At 42.0% G+C, this 19,947-nt stretch overlaps 1 protein-coding gene across 2 annotated transcripts; it reads right to left on the bottom strand.

The window, feature by feature from the left end:
- Positions 1-1,921: 1,921 nt before the first annotated feature.
- cables1 (Cdk5 and Abl enzyme substrate 1) lies at positions 1,922-19,736 on the bottom strand. 2 transcript variants are annotated; one of them, XM_029525496.1, is made up of 10 exons: positions 19,018-19,736; positions 12,243-12,314; positions 12,030-12,122; positions 10,879-10,956; positions 7,942-8,047; positions 7,203-7,359; positions 6,927-7,030; positions 4,486-4,592; positions 4,123-4,330; positions 1,922-3,458 (listed from the first exon to the last, which is right to left on the bottom strand). In XM_029525496.1, the coding sequence occupies exons 1-10, from the start codon at positions 19,611-19,613 to the stop codon at positions 3,318-3,320; spliced, it is 1,662 nt and encodes a 553-aa protein (XP_029381356.1). In that variant the 5' UTR covers positions 19,614-19,736; the 3' UTR covers positions 1,922-3,317. The 2 variants fall into 2 exon arrangements, with proteins under 2 accessions (XP_029381356.1, XP_029381357.1); XM_029525497.1 differs by lacking the exon at positions 10,879-10,956.
- Positions 19,737-19,947: the final 211 nt, after the last annotated feature.

The raw sequence follows: 19,947 nt of genomic DNA, 5'->3' as shown, positions 1-19,947 counted from the left end.
GAAACCTGCTTGTACTTTTTGCAAATAACCAAAACAGAGAAAGCACAGACAAACTTATAATTTCCTGTGGAGGTTGCTGCTGAACAAAATTGAAGATTTGAGGAAATCGAGCAGTTCCCCCCCACCACCCAAAGCTTTCAACGCTAACTGTGCCACAAGCTTCAGTGACCAGACTTCTATGTTTACTACCTACTACTAATAGTGGAAAATCCCTGAGTCACAGTATCATGACAGGAAAGGGGCAAAATGCCGTTTCAGCCAAATGTTGTTATTTTAAAGGGAAGGGCAATAGACCGCAGCTTGCCCCAAACGATGGTACACATATTTTCACAATGAGGGCCACTTATGTGAGAGCAGGGCTCAGGAAGGGCTGTCAATAGAGGCCTTTATGAGGCGGTGAGGGGGGAATTAGGCCGTCAATGGAAGGGACTAAGCCACGTATGCCATGTGTCCACACTCGGCCCTGGCCTGTTTGTTTTGATGGCAGCACGAGACTGGCGTGACTGCGGGGCTTGTTTACGTTGGATATGTGTCAGGCTGGAGCGTTCCCACTCAGTGAGAAATTGACCTCTCCAATCGCATCAAGGCAAACAGGTGCAATTAATTTCAGGCCTGGGCTTGTGTTCGCTGTTTCGTTAAATTGACCGGCATTATTGTGGAAAAACTTGTCTTGACATGTTAAGTTTAAGAACTGCTGCTTCATGACTCTGACAAAAAGCTCCATCGACTAAGAACTTAATAACATTGTGATGCTTGTGGCTGCCGTGCAGCACACGTCAAACGTGAAATATGGAGGGTAAAATAGTGAAATAGAAATGAACAGAATTGCTGATACTGACATACACAGTGGAGCTTTTGTCAGCATGGAGCAGCATCAGTTACTGATGACATTGTCCGATGTGATTAATAGGACTTTTCTTTGTAAATGACATCTTGCAAAGTAACATAAAAGGCAGCCCCCAATCTTAAAGATAGAATCGAATCTACATTTTTTTTTTTTTTTTTTTTTATTATTTGGCAGTTAAATAATTTAAATTTAAAAATGTAATTTGCACAAGGCTGAAGTTGCATTTCAGATCTTTGCAGATGGGTTTACGTTGTCTTTTTCTAATTCAATTTAAGTGTTTAGTTGACAAGATTAAGATGAAGTCAACAAGAAAGAAATGGAGAATTTTAACCTTAGGAGTCCTCAGCCATGAGTTAATCATTAGCTGTGTTATGACTGCAGTGTATTTAAAAAGGCCAAAGAATACGGTGCTGAACTTTAGACTGAAAAGACAGCCGTCCAGATGCATAAATGAAACCTGCATACAAGTTGATCTTCATGTTTTCAGTGTGCCAAGGAATTTGAAGCAAAGCTAACTTGCTCTGCTCATCAAATTAGAAAAAATAGCCAAGATAAGATTTTATTTTTGTTTTTTTAGAAACCACTAGCCTAGCACTGTGTTAGCAGCTGCAGGACTGTGCTTGAATTTTATTTTGGCAGCAGTCCATCCAGTCGTTGCTGGGACATGTAACCTTAACCTAAAGCCTGGAGATCATTAAAGTCATCCAAATAAAAGGTTCAAAGTAGGATTAATGGAGGCGGCGCATCAATACATCAGAGTTCAGTTTAGATTGAACAAGCAAAGCATTTTATTTACAAACATACACAGGTAGTAGGTGTCGCCCATGAGTCTTTCCTCACAGAGTGTTTCATGTGCACCTTACAGCGAAATCTTTGGGCTTGCAAACAGAAAGAAGCTCAGGACCCCCACCCGTCCCCAACAATCAGCACAATCCAAACTTCCATAGCTGCAATTTAGCTTTTGTCTTGTGATCGTTTCAGCTCAGATATCAATACTTGCAACAGCATTAAATACTATTTTCAAAAAGGCTTTCTGCCCGAGTTGACGGCCTCTCAACACTGTGGTATTGTGTGATTTCAAGGTAATAAAGAAAATATAGTTAAGATAACATGCCAAACAAATAGAATACTTTTTTTTTTTTTTTAAATTGGTCACATTGGCACATTTCTTTCCTCTTTTTGTTTTAATTTTTTTAGATTACAAATCAACAAATGATGCAAATTCCAGATCTATGTAAATGTTGGGGCTGTCACTGATCCTCGTTGTCGATTCGGGGTCAGTTAGAGAGCAGCATTCCCAAAGCCTGAAGGGATTGGGTGTCTTGCTCAAAGACACTTCAGCAGGAGGACAATTACTGGCATGGGGACTTGACCCAGATCCACCAGGTCTAAGAAACAGGGGCCCACTGCTGCCGATCCTCATCACTGGTTAATGGCAATTTTTGCACTCACTAACGACTTCACAGTGCGACCACCTCAACCTCCGTTACCGCACTGTAAATGTGCAAGCGATACACTCTAACATAGAGCACAGGAAATTTGACATTGATAAAAGTGGGTCTGGTCTCCTTACGTCAATGGCAAACATCCGACTGGTAGAAAAAAAAATAAAAATAAAATGAATGGAACACTTCAGGGAAAATACGAAGTCCCATCCTGTCTGTGAGTACCTGCGTACAAACAATCATTTCTTGTCATGCGGAGCCGCTGTGGCTAGAAAATAGTGACAAAAAACACAGGAGAGGAAAAACAAATCCAATGGTCCATTCAAACGAACTGTGTGTGGCGCTTGTGAACACAGATTCTTGTCAGGGTTCATTCCCAAGCTCATTAAAAGTCTGGGGGAGAAAAAAAAATGTTCCCGCTCTACCTACCTCTTGCAATATTCAAAAAGTGCACTTTTAAGACAATGTGAAGATGAGTCACTGAGGAATATCAGTCTAGCCAAAGCCAGCCACTTAAAGGGCTTCTGTTTCAAAAAAAATCATACCAAATGTTTACAAGGATTAAAGAAAATAGATGATAAAAATGTTACAATCATTGGTTGGTTTAACTGGAAAAAATTAAAATAAAAAATTTAAGATCACCATCAAGCAAAAAAAAAAAAAAAAACTCTCTTAAGCAACAAGAGAGTGCTAAAGTATACAAAAAGATGTGAAACATGCAAACTGGAAAAAACAGCTTGTTTTCAGACAGCAGACAGTTTCTTTTAGAAGTCCATGTAGTGATGGTGAATGAAGAAGTCAAAAAAAAGAAAACGTGAGAATGGTTTGTTTAAAAATGTGTCCCTTTGGCTAGTTCCAAGTCTCTGAGATGAAGGAGAGTGTCGTCGGCAGTGGTGAGTGGCTGCTGTCCGGCGACAACGCGAACGGCGGGTGAGAGCTGTGACACAGCGGTGGGAGGATGGATACCGTGGGGGAGTAGATCAGGAGGACGACCTGCCAGCCCTCCTCCTGATAGGTCACTAATGCTAGGAGGTCTGCAGCAGGCGTCTGTAGTGGGGCATGATCTCGTGCTCGGGCAGGTGGAGGTTGAACTCTAGCGCCACCAGGACAGGGAACTCGAAGGCTATCAGCTCTCTGCGGTTCACTCGGAACCTCTCCTCCAGTTTCTGCCAAGAAAAAAAAAAAAAAAGACGACGACGAGGAAGAGAAAAAGAGATTAAACAATAGATGTGTGTAACGCTGCATTCCTCATTGCTGTTAATGCCACCCATTCATCTGCAAAAAGCTGGGCCCTGCTCTACCTGAAGGCCGACTCAGACAGAGAGAGTAAAAGTGATTCCTATTCATGTTAAAATAACAGACTTTGATTTTTACATTTGGTGAAGCATGTCAGAGACCCAGACCAGATGGCCACTGGACTGGTGCTGCTTTCAGGGAAATACTAGATGTGGCTCTTAAGATCAGCTTTCATGTTCCTGAAAGCTAATATCAACAGGTCTTTTTTGTATTGTAGCTGTGTTTATTTCATAGTGTCGCATTTTGTTAATATTGTTTTCACAGACTATAATATCATACCTTTTCATTTCTGTTTGTAAACATACTCACAGCTATATCTTTCAAGTTATCTTTTTTTTCCCTCATGTATTGTTTCATCTGGTGCCAGCTATAGTAGCATTTTCTTTGTGGTTCTCACAACGATGAAAACTCCTGGCTTATCAGACATTTCACTTCCCGGTGGACAGATTTCTGTGTTTTTTTAGCTTGCAGTGTTATATTTTTTTGAGGTGTTGCTAAGGGTTTAAAAAAAAAACAAACAAAAAAAAAACTTACATCTATCAGGAGCTTCACTTCATGTTTCTTGAGATCACCACCAATCTTTGCCGCCAGAAGGACGCAGGCCCCAGCACAAAGTTTACGATTCTGCTTATGTAGTTTGCCTTGAAGAACGAGTTTTTCAAAGTAGACGAATGCCATGGCCACTGTTGGTTCCTCATAACCACACTCATCCTGGGCCAACTTTCTTATCTCCCTTTTCAAGCTGGAAGAAGTTAAAAAAAAAAAAAGAAAGAAAGAAAAGAGAAAGGGGAGAGTTAAGAGAAAGACAGTATTGAAGCAAGCAAAATTATACAGCCTAATTAAAATTTTAATCTTCATTGTAAAAAAAAAAAAAAACTTGCTTTCTGTGTATTTTACCTTCTTATCTTGCTGAGTGTGAGCCGTATGTGGGGGAATTTCTCCTTGAAGGTTTCGTTCATGTCCTTCTTGAGGTCAGAGGGTTTGACGTATTCAATGACCGTAGTCTGAAAAGGAAAACCGGAGAATGACTACACGCTCACAACTGAGCACGGTGACTGGATCCTCACACACCAGTGTTGGATTCCACCGTCCCACAGCGAGGCCTGTTGAGCGTTGGTGTCACTGGGTGATATTTTCCTGCACATCTGAGGGCCACTGACAGAACTGCCACGTTTTTAGTCTTTATCTTTTGAACAGATTTCGAGACAATAAGAAAAAAGGACTATCGCCAGCCTTTTCCTCTACAAACCTGGAGGAGAGAGAACGCACTGAGTTTTTATAGCTTCTTCAGGGTTCTCTAAAACAAACGGAGCTTGTTAGAACACGTTCTGAGCACAAAGTGAGTGAGACGCATTAGGACAGTTTATTGAGGAGTTGACTCTTGGATTAACTCAAAGTGCATTTCTAGGGTTAGGGTGACAACCTGAATCGTATGTGGAGTTATTCCGAATCATTTCAACATGGGGCCTGTGAACCCGTGGTTAGCATTAGTCATTTCAGAATAAGCAAAGGGAGATGAAGGCTGAAGTTGTTACCAAAACAGAAAAATAATTATTCAAATGGTCCTTTGAAAACACGAGATCAGTCATAATGCCTACTTTCTGGTTTCACCTCGACTCACCTCAGAATTACTGCCAAAACTTTTGGCTGCTCCGACTTTTGATTTGACCTCTAACACTCAAAGCAGTTTATCCAAACCACCCTATAGGTACGTTTATTTGTTTTTTGCTTCCCACTCCCTCAAGCAGTCAACTGGCATTTCACCGTTCTAACAGATCAAATACACAGATTATGCACACACACCCATTTTTTATCTCACTCTAACTTACACATACGCGCTTACCCTGCTGACTGTTACTGCACTCCAAGACAACTGCATCGGTTGTTTGCACTGCAGCTACACCAAAAAATGAATATAATACCATTGCCTGTGAGTGATAAATTATTTGGATTGTTGAAAGACATTATTTTTGATGGGGGGGGGGGAATGAAAGTAGAACTTTTTAAAACTACTTTCTCTACTTTTCATGGCAGAAGACGTTGAAAATAAGACTTTTTGTACAAGCAATGAGGTTATCCTTAAGTACAGTGTCTAGAGAGAGAATGAGCAATGAAATAAGGGCACACTATGCAGTAGTTCTAAAAATATAAAAATGATCCTCTGTATGTATGTGTGGCATTGCAGGCAGGGCGTGGAGTGTGAATAATTGTGTTTAGCCTCAACACACTGCGCTACTGATCATGAAGCATTAGGGAGAACGAATGCTTATCAATGGTTGGAGCTTTAAGTAATGAGCAGAAGAATGAGCAGCACTGACAGCATGACAGAAAATGACCCTGTCTCACGCTAACTTTTATCCGCACAAAAACACTTCCATGCTTTTAATAAAAGCAATAAATGAAAAAGGTACAACACATTAAACTTGCCCCATTTAAAATGAGTAGGGTTTTCTTTGCTTCATAATCATATTCTAGTTCATACAAGCACTTCCTCAATTGCATGCGGAAGATCTAATCCCTGCTTGAACTCTACTTGAAGTTCAGTTCGGGAGTCATGTCTCCCAGTCTGTGTTTAATGCTGAAATGTTGAGTATACTGGTTGCATTCTTGTAGCAAAACACAATAGCTATTGTTGTGAGACGCTGGCTTTAGTAATTGGAGGAAGACGGCAGGAAAAAAAAAAAAGTATAGTCTGGCCTTGACTAAACATTTCAACTATGTCAGTCCTTGTGTATTCTGCCAGTCTCTGCAACAAAAACAGAGCCCAGGAAAGAATGAGGTGGGAGTCTAGTCAGAGTGGGGTTTTTTTTTTTTTTTTCCCCCTAACCACAATAAAACATCCGCTCTTTTCCGGAAAAGTGAGAGTGATTAGTGCTGAGACAAACACTACACAGCAGCACCGGACAAGGGCCGCGCAACAGCTACTGCACTCAACGTGGGCATGAAGTGTGTATATTATTTAAACCTCAGAAGGTGGGAGGGAGTCAGCACCCACTGACCTTCCTGATTAAAACTATCTGAGACATCCTGCTGGCTCCTTTTCAATGACATATGATAAAATTCAGAAAGACTTTTTAAGAAAGATTCTCAAGTTAGAAAAATCTTCTTTGTGTGTTAGTGTTTGTAGTTATGATGGGAAACCTGAATGGCTCACGGGGATAAAAGTTGTTTTGAAGGACATCTGAAGAAAACGTGTCAAAACAGAGCTGTATCTATTCAAGCTAAATAGGTCCTGCACAAAAACAACCTTTCCATTAAACCCTCAAAAGGACAACGATGCAGTTGTTGTTGTTACTGCTGATGGCACTGTGTTGTACGCATCTAGAGTACTTTCTCACCATGTAGGAGGGGAAGATGAGGACTCTCTTGTGTTTTCCACAAGGCCACTGAGGGTCATCCAGCAGATTGGGATCGTACTCGCGGAAGTCGCCCAAATCGTTGCCTGTCATGATCACAAACACAACACTGGAGGCACAACTTCTCTTCCAATAAAAATAAACTGGATAAAACAAACAAAACAAAAACAGAACAAAAAAAAAACGAGGGCTAGGATTACACATCAGCTGCCATGAATAACGTTGAGCAGTTAATACGTGTCTTAGCAGCCAACTAACCTGCGTCTAGGCTGCTCTGGTTGCTGTTGGCTCGGCCCAGACTGAGGCTGCGGTGGCTGGCGTTACGAGATTGAGAAAAGGAAGAGGTGGAGTCGATGGTGTTTCTTCGACCACCCAGCACATTAGTGGGATACAGGAACTGAGTGTAGGACACAGTCTGCAGACACGGAAATATACAGACGTCTGTATCAGAAAACCCCACATAAGGTTGCATCTGTGGAGCCTCTTAGAGTATTTCATCAGAACAAGAATAGAACAAGTTGCATCAATAATATAATAAAATTCAATCAGTATGGTTGGCCGATTGTGTTTACTATGCAGGCATTTAACACACTCACAGGTGTGAGGATACTGTGGAAAATGGTTACTAAGCATGATATTAACATTTTAACGTGCCACTGCAAATAATATTAGCTACCACTTTTCATGGGGAAAAAAAAATAACTGCTAGAAAGAGGCTTTATATTGTTGAACCTCAGCCAGTCTCATCCTTTTCCAAAGCTATTAAATAATTGAAAATTTCCATACGGACATAAAAGGCCATTTTTTTAAGTGCCCAGCTAAAATGGGATTGGCTGCATGTTTAAGGGTTAGGGTTAGACTCATCACAGCAACATCATGGACTCTACAACTGTACTCACTAAAGACCGACAGCCGTTTCAGAATTTTTACTAACCACATTTTAAAACCTCAAAACTTTCCACTTCCACATACACACACATTTCTGCTCATTTCTCACCTTTCCATCTGCACCCAACTCCACTCCTTCCAACCCGATCACCATCTCCTTGGCACTGACGCCTCCTGATGGGTGCCGCTGACGGCCGCCTTCCATCTTTACATCCCTGATGATGAGCACACAGTTTTTAAAACAATACTTCTCATTTCATTGCCATCTCCTCCTGTTAGGGCCTTTTCTATAGCAGACCTCCTACACTACATCATGGATACAGGCCCGTATTGATCTGTGCCCATCAGCTGACCAAGCCTTTGCAATTGTCCATGTCCATGGGTGCAACTCAGGGAAATCAGAAATAATGTAGACCCATGGGAGGAAAGGATAGGGGAGAGTATGGATTTATTCTAGCATGCCAGGCTCTTCAAACTGTCTCACCAAAGCCTGAAAAGCCATACTGCTGTGGGAGATTCGCAGGAGGTCAGACGGTTGTTGAAGTAAAAACCACATATGGCTGCAGAGTAAAGTGTGACTGAACATATTTTGCATGGGCCAAATATTCTTTGTATTTCATGTCTGCTGCTGAAAACGTACGACGGGTTGACAGAGGCAATCACTTGTAAAATTGAATTAGCATGAATCCCAGATAAATAGAAAAGAATTACACAGTTGGCCCTCACATGACTCTCCCAGTGTTTTGATGACATGTGAGGCCAGTCTGTTATAATGAAAACAGTGTTATCTGGCAGTCAGGCACATCAGGACACAGTGTTGATAGATGCATCATAGACATGGAGCTCATTAGGCAGCAGACATCTTACAGCACAGAAAGAAAAAAGAATAAATAAAAAAAATGGGGGAAACACACAAGACAGAAAGCTTTCTATGACGAGAGCTTTTCTATGAAGCTTCAGTCCGCTGAGAATAAGGAGAGATGAAAGGAAATTATAAGAAAAGCTGATACTGCCAAGTAACATGCATGGACAGGATTCACTGGCTTCAAACTGTATGTTAGTAGCATCATGATCAATTCAATGCTCATCGTGTCATGCCAAATGTTTCTGAATCCAGCCCCAGGCAAACAAAGAACCAACATGATCAAATTCAACGTGCCCCCTATAAGCTACTGGACCACCAACCTCAAGGGTCATTAACATTTTAGTTTTGTACCAATAGTACCAAAAGTCTTCAAAACTTCATCCACAGCTATTCTCCAGTGCCAAGACTATGAACATGTATATGTTTTAGGGTCAGAGGATTTCAAGTGCATGGAAGAAAACCCAAAAAAGACCATGTGAGGTCCGGACAGAAAGGATACTGCTGACTCCAGAGGGATTTGAACACAGGAGCATCAGGCTGTCATGAGACAGCGATGCCCCACAAACAAATGTCCAGTCACATAGCCCTTCACTCAGCACTGGTCGGTTTTTGTCTTTTCCTAAGTTTCGACAGGCGGCAGGCTTTTCTAATTTCTTAGATGAGAGGGGCTGTGAAACTTTCAAGCCAGTCCTTTAAATATCGAAGGTAGGGACGGCTTTACAGTGTGAAAAGCTCTGCAACACACAGATGTCTTATATTCATAACAGATATATGCAAAAAGAAGTACCAATCTTCTCATCTCATTCTTGCCAAGAAATCACCTAGCAAAAATGTTTAATGTTTTGACTTTTGAGTATAACTTGTTTCTACCTTTGCCTGCACTGTAGCTCATCTGAAAGGAAGAGCCCAATGTGGCTTCAGTTCACTGTGTGTCCATTCACCTTTAATGCTGTCACACAAATTACAGCCAATCCTACTGAGTTGGATGTTTGTCTGTCTGCGCCGCCATATTCTCAAAATGATAAAACTTTTTAGAAACTCTGTCAAACATTCATGGTCTTAGCTGTAAGTGAATCCTCACCAATGCAGCAACAGAGGTTAACCTCAGTAACCTTTCAAATGAGCACCAACTTGCTCAAGCATGCGTGCACACAGGTCATATGTCAGCTCAGGTAATGGGTCTTATACAACATACTTATGTGTTGTATAAGACCATTACTATTGTTTTGAACTGAGAATCAATATTTGATTTCTGAGCCTGAGGATTAATTTGGAATGGTGCACACTTAGACTTTGGTTGGCTCAGTTTTACAGCAGAGCCGCCTTTTAGTTAACTGTAAACTGTCCAGCCGCAACAATGAACTATCAAGTGTATCCCTGGGGGTGTATTAACCTTCGACCTTGCACTGATAAACTTGTTTGGAGAATTTCACAAAGGGATTGACCCCTCCATGCTCCTCACTAAGCTTTTTCTTTCCCTTCCTCCAAAACACACTGTTTCATGTGACACTGGGGCATCTGGGCCAAGAGGACCAACCATAACAGAGTGATCCCCATGCAAGTCACATGGGTTTGTTTTTACCTACAACTTTATGCTGCGTTAAAAACAGAGAGGGAAAAACATCTACAGATAAGCCTGAGATGTTTTCTGTTCGAGTTAAAAGAAATGTAAACTCTAAACAAAGACTTAGACTAGGAAAAACACAGTTGATAACAAACCCCCCCAAAAAATATACCAACCTGTCAACATCGAGGATGATTAGACCACTGAATAACACTTTCAATTTAAGACTTAAAATGTCAAAACCCAAGGACAGCAAGAACCCAGGGAAGGTGAGTCTTGAATGTTACATAGCAAAGCCAGCAACAGACAAAAATGGGTTGACTTGAACAAAAAGGATGAGTGCCCAAAAAGCCACCAGAGGCATTGTGGAAAAAGCAATACAAGCAACAAGCATTAGGCTACATAGGGGTAAGCCTTTAAAGCCCATTATAGCCCAATGTTTATGTTTTGTTTTTTTTTTTAGTGTAAAAATGCATCCACCAAAACCAACCCGTAGCGATGTATGCATCAGTCAGAGGAGAGTACATCCACAGAAAAAGAGGGATGGGAAAACAAAAGGAAAGAGGGAGCACAGGCTGGAGGAGGTTACAAAGTTCGGCATGCTGTCGGATACATACCCTGCTTGGCTACAATCTCGATAGGGCAGGACAGAAAATACACTATAGAAGGATCTTCTGCCACTGATTAGGACTATCCTATAAAAACAAAAATGGTAAACAAGCTAATGAATATCTATCTGACAAGACCCATAGGTTAAAGTTGGAAAAAGTACAGTCAGAACTCAGGATGAGGAGAATGAACTGGAAATCCAGTTTGAGTGTGTGTTGTTTTGGTTGCATCGGAGCTCATGGTCAGTGGTTTGGGAGCAACAAAGATGCATTTTTGCCGCAAAATCTTATAACGTTAATAACTTGAATTGTCCGCCATTCCTAAACTTACAAACAGTGTGTGGTCAGACCACCTGCTAAGAATCACTTAATGCCTTTGACTTTAAATGACATCTTAATTGCTTCTTTTAATAGCTGCAACTCACAGAATAAAAATCATCATTGTTTCAGCATCAGTTAATCAACAAGCTCATGATGTGTTGATGATGTGAAAAATCTAACTCTTTATATTTTCACATCAGATTTGGATATAAGGGAAAGAAACTAACTGCTTCATTATGCTGAGAGACTTTAATAAAAATATTTTTTTTTAATTAACTAATTAATTAATAGATGATTTACGAACCAGTCAAGTTAAAATAAGGGCTTCTTTACTTAAAAAAAACAAAAAAACAAACACTGATCTTGTACTCTGCATCACAAAATAGCAGGGAAAGATGTTAACTCAATTCCTTTTCAGTGCCACAGTCTGAAAAGAAGCAGCGCATTATTGGTCTCCTGGCCTACATTAAAAAAAACAAAAACATTTCTTGGTAAAGTCTCAACATTAACAGCACTGCACCAAAATGTATCATATATGTCTGTATCGAAGGGTTCACAGTCTGTTTGACACAAAGATGGGGGGATATGACATTAAGCAGCTGAATAGATCGATCTTGCAGCGTCATTCCAAAATTTGAAAAGTGAAGAAATAAAGGGTGGGGGGGGGACAAACAAACAAACAAACAATATTTCTGTGCTGTGAATGAGCCTGGTCTGTTCGCCTGCTATGTGGCTTGTAATGCGAGAAACATCAAACTGCAGTTCATTGACTGGGGCTGCCTGCCATTATGCACTGAGGACTTGTATTGACTAAGGGATGGCATTGTTTGCCTTCATACCTTCCATTGCGCATATCATGTTGCCTCATGTTCTTTATGAAGTGGATTTTCTTGAAGCTCTTTGGTCGGGGTGAACCCGATAGGGTTCGGCATCTGAAATGTTAAATAAACACACAGCTTCAGTGTGCGAAAAAGAGAGAAACTGTGCCAGTAGGATACATTACATCGGCCGGGCAACGTGAATGAGAAGGGTAATTCAGAGGAGTGTACTACCTGCGCAGAGGAGCATTTTCCTCAATGTCCTCTAGCGTTTCAAGCGAAGAGCGCTGGGAGATGAGTCTTCGTCTGATAAGGCAGGCAGAGGAGAAGTTTAACGTTAGGGGAAATTATGACATTACCAAAGCCAAACTGGGCCAACCGTCATTCAACAGCTCTTAAATGAACATCTGTGGAAAGAATTGAAGAAAACATCCTTATTGTGGCATTTTTCTCATAACAAACATATGAATACATTTCACTGTGAGAGAATTTGATAAAATAGCAATACAGTCAATCAAAGTCTGTTCCACATTAATAACTAAAATGGAAAAGGTCAGCACTGAAAATCCATAGAAGGTCCTTTTCACACAAATTGAGGTCAGTTTAAATTCTACAATACACCAAGATATCAGAATGAACTAAATCTACATTTACCTACTTACTGCAAAGCAACTCGTCAATAATCCACGATTCATTTCACTGTACTTTTAAATAACCGCTGAGGAACGCCAAGAGAGTGTGTCCAAATGTTGTGTATTCGCATCAAATAATCAGAAAAATTACTCCTTGGGACTTGATGTTGCAGATATTTAATATAAGATTACAGTATATATTTTTTTTTAATACTGACCAAAAAGTGTGTGCGGTGAACGAAGCCCTTCACATGAGGGTGTTAAGGCCCCCTGGTGATCATTTACCAGTGTTAAATGATCACCATCTTCTCAGGTTAATTTACACTAGCAGAGTTATGGCTGAACATCATTGTGTCCAGTGTGTGTCTTTGTGTTCAATGATCACTCCTCAGGCTTGTGTAGATCGCAGAGAATTTTCCAGCCTCTGACCTGCTAAGAGGATAAGCGTCTGGCTCTGAAAACATTTTGTGTAACACATTTTGTCACAGATGGCCTTTATTTCACACTTTATTGCACGACTCAACAGCCGAATTTGGCCTGAACGCTTTAAATGATTGGCTGCCAATATCAGAAACAACCTCACATGTGATAGCTAAGCAAGACTGAGCTGTTCCAAAATTAAATTCTGATTGGGTGTTTGGCACCATACCAACAGCTAATCCAGCTCATTAACCCGCTTTACAAAGTAGCCACAATTAAAAGTAAGTAGAAATCAACACACTGGTGGTCAAATAACTGAAAACACAAGACATTAACTCAAGTATGTCATCAAGTATGAAACAGCTCTGCAGCTGCCACGCTGAGTAAGATCCTGTTCACACCCTGGATATTGTACGTCCTCTTGGACTTATTATTTTAACAAATCAAAAGGTGGTGAAACGCTGTAAAGCCTGCAGCCGGAGGACAAGGGAAAGCTGATGATACTGCTGACCCTCTTCATGATGCGTCTCAGCCACAGGGAGAGACAGCGAAGCGTAAAGGCTGGTTAATAAACGACAGCGCATGAGGACAGATTAACAAAAGATGACTGTGTACTCGAGGATCTCTCTGGGTTTAAACCAACACAGGCCGAGTGAACTCAGTGTACGTGCGGAGATGGGCTGAGATAAGTGTTTACATCATAAGGAGGCAGACTGTTAAAACAGACAAGACACTTAGGGCTTTTATTCTGACAAACCTGGATGATCATAAACTGGATGGACGAACACCGAGTTCCAATAAAAGGCATCAACAGTCCACTTCTTAATCCGAATGATTACGGCTGACATCGTCGACACTGTCTCTGCTGCTGTGCACTGGGAGGGTCATAACGAAGGGGCTTGACCTCTGTCTGAAGGTCAGATGAGTTTTGGGGGGGTCACATGATTTACGGTCAGTCTTACATCACCCTCCTCGATGGATTGGATGAATAAATTATAAGTGAACAACCCTCCTGCTTTGCTCTGCTGGCGCATCACTACTTTGATGGAAATGAAGCTTTCAAAGCTATTTGTGGCATGAGGAGAAAAAAAAAAAAGTCTTTATTTTTGATGCATTTAAAGATCAAACAAGATCTTGGAAGCAATCCTCATCTAATGAGAATTAAAAAAAAAGAAAAAAAAAAGGAAGGATTAATTTAAAACTGCACTGATCAATATTTTCATGTGTACAATGAGTCAAATGATTATGGGTAACATCAAAAGCATCTCTGGTGGTATCTAATCCACAAACAATCATCACCCAAACACACCAGCTCTCTTTTAATTAAAGACAGCTCACAATTGTTGTTGTTTTTTTTTTTTTTTTTTTTTTTTTAGACAGCAGAAAGATATTTTCATCAAGCTTAAAAACAAAAAACAAACAAACCAACCAAAAAAAAAACAAAAAAAAAAACAACAACTTAGTCATCTATCTGCTAAGAATGTAACACTGGACAAAGATAGCAGAGCGTTTGGTAGCTTAAGAAACATGTATTTCCCTCAGGGGTTGGTGGAGGCCAGAACAGATAAACTGAGTGATTAGGTGGCCATAAACGCCAAAGGGTTGTCTATCTTCTGTTGTCTCTGTTGGATGTCTAAAAGGAAAAAAAAAAAAAAGAGTTTGCTAACACTTCTAACAAATATTTTAAGTCATATTTGTTGTTGATAGCTTGGCCAAATTGGACAAAATAATTCAGACATATAGTCGTACAGTTTCTTTTCTTTTTTTTTTTTTCAGTTAACTTAAAATATTACTCGTGCTAACATGTACATTGTGACAATGATATTTTCTATAATGTATCCCAGTAGGGAAGCCATCCCTATAACTTTATTTTTTATTAATTTAGTGCAAACGTCCCTCTGTAAGTGCAACACAGCAAAGTTGAAATGTCGCACTAACTAACTAAATAAATAAATAAATAAATAAACAAACAAACAAACAAACAAACAAACAAACCAACAACTTTAGCAACAACTTTGCAGAGCACTGTGATTGCTGCAGTTGAAACCTTTTTCACAAATGAAAAAACAGAACAGAGGAAATTACTACACAGACACTCTCAAAGTAGACAGGCGTGATAATTTCAGAAAGCTACCACTATAAAACTACTGTATGCCCCCGACTGAAGCTACATAGTATTCACCTGCATTATGTGTGACATTTTGCCATTTTCCCCAGTCTAAATCTCTGTGAGTCTTTACTTTTCTTCAAAAAAGATCATTCGCCACTTGGCCAACGGGCTTGTTTCCAGGTCATCAAGTGAACAGAGCTTGAGGGGACTTTGATCCAGACACTGCAGATGAACAGCTGCAGCAGAGCATGTTTCACTGCAAGAAATGTTTTCCAGCCTGGAAACAATAACACAGGCCGAGAGACTTATTCACTATAGACACAAACGACACCACGTAGGATTAGAAACAATCAATTTCTACAGAGTTTGACTTTAACAAGGCTGTATCAGAAGCCTGGTTATAAATCAATGGCAAACAAACCACAAGAGGCATTCTTCTGTGTCTTTGAAACAATTCCTGAGACTATTGCCTCAAGTAATTTTCTCCCAGCATTTTTCAAAAATGCAACCCATTCAACGTTATTTCTGCTCTGCTGCAGCCAAAATAACATCCTTTGGGAAATGAGCCCCTTTCAAAAAGTTATTGATGATTTCGTGTCTAGTGGTGACATTAAAACAACGCTATAAAACTCAAGTGTACCGTTTAGATGTGGAGATTAAACAGTCTCACACGTACGCCCTGTTGGCAGCTTTCCACAGGACATAGTCCTCTGTTTCTCCATTAGAATCACTGAATGGAAATAACTGTAATGTTCTGGACTTTTCTCCCAAATACACCCCAGAAAACGGAAATGTGATTATTCTGATTAAAAAAAAAAACAAACATAAAAATCCATTCAGAGCAATTCAGCCTCTCTGATCCTCAAACGTACAGGGAAGATAAATGGGAAGTGTCAGCAGATTTGAAATATAAATGAACAAAAAGAGGATGAGAGAACAGAGACGGAAAAGAGCTCTGCTTTGTTTAAAAGAAATATATGACACCGTTGAGCTGTTCAGGCCCGGAGACCAAACCTATCACAATGTGGAAGTCTAACTCTGGGTTCTCACTTGATCTTGCATGGAGGTAAAACACATGGCAACCCTTGTTTCATTGTTTTTACTCACTGTGGGAATTTCATTCAAATCTTATGGCCATTTTTAAGCTGAGAAACTGAAGGAAAATGAAGCATGGTTATGTAAGCCTGTGATTATGCCAACCATGACCTCAGCGAACAACAATCAATCATGACCAAAAGTATGTGACCCATTCGCAAAAGAATCCACAGGATCATTATGACGGCTTGTGCTGCTTGTTTTCCTGCCACAGCTTCGAAGTGACTCAACCTCGAGAAGAAAACGTATTAAAGTACATGATTTTGCACGCTCTCGGGTTGACGGAGACCTAACTGAAAGAAAACTCGAGCAGACTTGGCCTTCCTGTGTTAGTGGGGAAAGGATGGAGCTAAAATAGCTCTCCACCTTAGGCGGACAACGCCAGATGGTAATAGGTACTGTATACTATATTTAAAACTCAGCTCTTAGCATGCTGATTCCTGATGGGTGAATTCGGAGTGGAAGGAAACCTGAATATTAAAAATCAGCCATAATTTTCACGCATTAGGTTCTGATTAGGATATGGTCTGAAGCAGTTTTGGCCTGGGAGAGTCGTTTCTGGCCGTGCATCAAAGGCTTGGAGACTTCCTGAATGGGGAGCAGGAGTGAAGGCCAAAAAGTCTGAGTGCAGAGTGTGTTTTTGATGCCCCTGGGAGAGGAAGTGGAGGACAGAAAATACAGAGCTGAGAGCCAGGCTGCTTCTCAGAGAGCCTGGGCATCCTGTCTCTCCTAGCCAGGGACCTCCTGGACACGTTTCCACCAGCTGCCCTCAGAAAACAAACCAGGCATTGTGCGGGGCGCTTGTCTGTCTGCGCAGCGGTGGAATATGGCCATGCTCCGTCAACAGGTTGCTTACCTCTCAACATTAGAATTCATTTTGTGTGGACGTCCTCTAAAAACATACCAAAGAGCAGGGGTGCAGGTAGAGTTTAAGAATTTCACAGTGTACTTACAAATACCAGATTCGTGTCACAAAAACATGCTTTTCTTACAAATGTAAGCTGCAGTATGGGTACCACATTTAAGAAAATGTCCTATCAGCGGGCAATGTTGTGTTGGAAGTGAAAGAAAGTCAACGTTACCAACAGCGTGTATTAGCGTGTTAAACAAAGCTCAAACAGATGCCAGTAAAATCCAAGGCCACCAAACTATACCCTTCTGAACTAAACCCCTGCCACCTTAAAAGCAGAAATTCGATTCTGACCTCGGGTAATAACTTGGGTCGACAGAGCAATCTCAGTCAGTATTTGGTCTGGAGCTTTCTACCACATCACACCACTTTGCTCAGCTGTCACGAAAGTGCAGGCTTCTTTTCTTTCTTGGGAAATTATCTTGTTAAATGAAGTTTCCATGGTTAAGTATGAACATTAAATCTTAATTTTACTCCAAAATAAAAGGGTCCGGACCTTTAAAATGCACAGGAAGATGGAAATTTAAACAAGCAATTTGACGGAATCAAAGCACTGTGGACCTGTGTTACTATTTCTGGAGCCATAGTAGGTGTTTCTGTCTTGCAGATAGTCTGTCATTTACAAGACTGATGAGGTCTTGGAGTGTTACGCAACTTTTAAGCCACTTCTTTCTCTGTCAAAAAGTACAGATTAAAACTTTCGGAAGCTGTTAGTTCAGCAGTGCAACTTCCATGAGCTCAGGAAGGGGAACTAGTTTCACCATATATTAACGCTTCCTGAGAAATGTCACCAGTAAGTGGAGAAGATTGAGGAAAGAGAGGGGACTCTGAATGAAGCGGAGCGCACAAAAGATTCTGACAACAGGTTCTGACAGTGAGAGAGCCACGGGACGACTGTTACTGACAGCTGCCCCGCTGCGAGGTGAGACCCTCCAACCTCTCCTCGTTCCTCCCAAGTGAAGACAAAGCAAACAAAGAGGGGGATTGGGAAAAAAAAAAAAAAAAAAAGACTTCCACATGGTCTTGCTCTTGTGTGAACATGAGTGTAGAGTTACAGGATGTTAACTTCATGCCAAAGAGACAGCAGGTGCATGCCAAGCTTTGGAATGACATTCACTAAAAATAATTTGAGGTCTAATAAATTTGACAGAGCAAGAGAACATGGCCGAAACATAGACAGAGAGAAACTGATGAGGTGTGATGCTGAGTCCCCTCTCCAGGGAAACTGGGTTATGCCTGCACAGCTGTTGGACCTGTGATCGTTCTGTATGTATTTATTTTTCCTGGTTCGGACCTGTGAGTCATTGCGACCATCTGCAAGGAGAAAATATACAAACAAGTGAACTCTCTCTGCTCCTGCTGTCTATTGTTGAGTCCAGGCAGAGCGCCTCGCTCGGACCCAAAATTGCCCCCTTTTCAAAACAGCTGACTGTAAGAAATCTGGAGGAAAAGTGTTCCTCGAGCTCATTCATTCAAACAAGCTTAACCCATTAGAGGCTAAACACACAACGTGCAAACTCAACCTCACACCTTTAGATGAATGAACTGTGATTCACAAATGAAATGATTGTCTGGCTGTGGGTTGGCATTCAGACCAGCAGAATGAAACGCAATGAGGGGTGTGTCGGTGAGATCTCATTCTAACTCTAACCAAACACACAAGATGACCTCCAGCTTTTGTGCACACTACTTGGCACACTTTTGAAATCTAGAGAGGGGGGGGGGGTTGTTCTAGATAATAAACAAGTAAACAATGGCCTGGCTGCAGAATCCTGCAGACCTGCATGGATATATTGACCAACATAACATCAGACTGTCCCACATGCAGCAGAGGAGGATTACCTGGACCTCTGGAGCTCTATGGCAGAGTTGGCTATCTGTCCGCCCTCCAGGCAGTAGCTCTGGGAGGGCTGTCTGGAGTAGGAGGCAGGAAGGATTCCCTGAGTGTAGGTCTGCAGCCTCCCTCTGGTCGAGGCTGGGACGGCGGAGAAAGGCGAGCTGAACGTCGAGGACACGAAAGCGTCGCCCTCCGCGTCTGCAGCCGCCGCCGATGGGACAGCAGCCGAAGCCGACCCAAAACTGGCCCGGCTGCCGGCCAGCAGAGCCTGGTTCGCGAAGGCGAGCGCCTGGGCGGCCGCCGCCGCCGCCGCCGCCGCCGCAGCCGCTGCAGCCCCCGCGGCTCCGGAGCCAGCGGCGCCGCACGCCGAGCGCTCCGAGGCGGCCAGGCTCAGTCTAGTCCTCGGTTCGAGCGACACGTCCTCCTCGGTTCGATTGTCCCCGTCGTCCTGCACCGGTCGCCCATCCAAAGAAATGTTGCTGAGAAAAGACAGCGCCGCTTGCCTCCTCCTCGGGTCGATGCGTTTCCGCGTATGCTCCATACTGGGGTGCTTCATCTGAAGCGTGGCCGCGGATGTGTTGCTGCTCGTGGCGGCCGCCATGGCCCCCGTCCGGCGATCCGAGTCCCCGCAGCGGCGGACCTTAGCTCGGCGACATGGAGGCGGTGACGGTCGCTGCCTGAGCTGGTGAATGGCAGTGGCCTGTCTTTTAAGTACATGCGTTTAACTGGGTGAAAACAGGGAGGTCACGTGTGTGCAGTATTGTGGCAGCACAGGGAAAATTTGGACCAATGAGCTGCCAGGAAAACGTTTTTTTTTTTTTTTCCCCAATACCTTTTCCTGACTGCTGGAGCGTCCCCTGCTCCTCTCTGCTCCTCTCTGCATGGCAAAATTACACAAACCAGCAGCCAGGCACGGCATCTGGACAACTGTCAGG

The sequence above is a fragment of the Echeneis naucrates genome, chromosome 17, assembly GCF_900963305.1.
Source record: "Echeneis naucrates chromosome 17, fEcheNa1.1, whole genome shotgun sequence".
NCBI classification, from domain to species: domain Eukaryota; kingdom Metazoa; phylum Chordata; class Actinopteri; order Carangiformes; family Echeneidae; genus Echeneis; species Echeneis naucrates.
This window is presented reverse-complemented; position numbering and strand designations above follow the sequence as displayed.

Coding starts and splice junctions, on each gene's coding strand:
- cables1 (XM_029525496.1), bottom strand. CDS start 19,613: ATGGCGGCCGCCACGAGCAGCAACACATCCGCGGCCACGCTTCAGATG. Junction 12,315..19,017: donor ATAGAGCTCCAGAGGTCCAG/GTAATCCTCCTC, acceptor CTGCCTTATCAG/ACGAAGACTCATCTCCCAGC. Junction 3,459..4,122: donor AAGTGAAGCTCCTGATAGAT/GTAAGTTTTTTT, acceptor TTTTCTTGGCAG/AAACTGGAGGAGAGGTTCCG.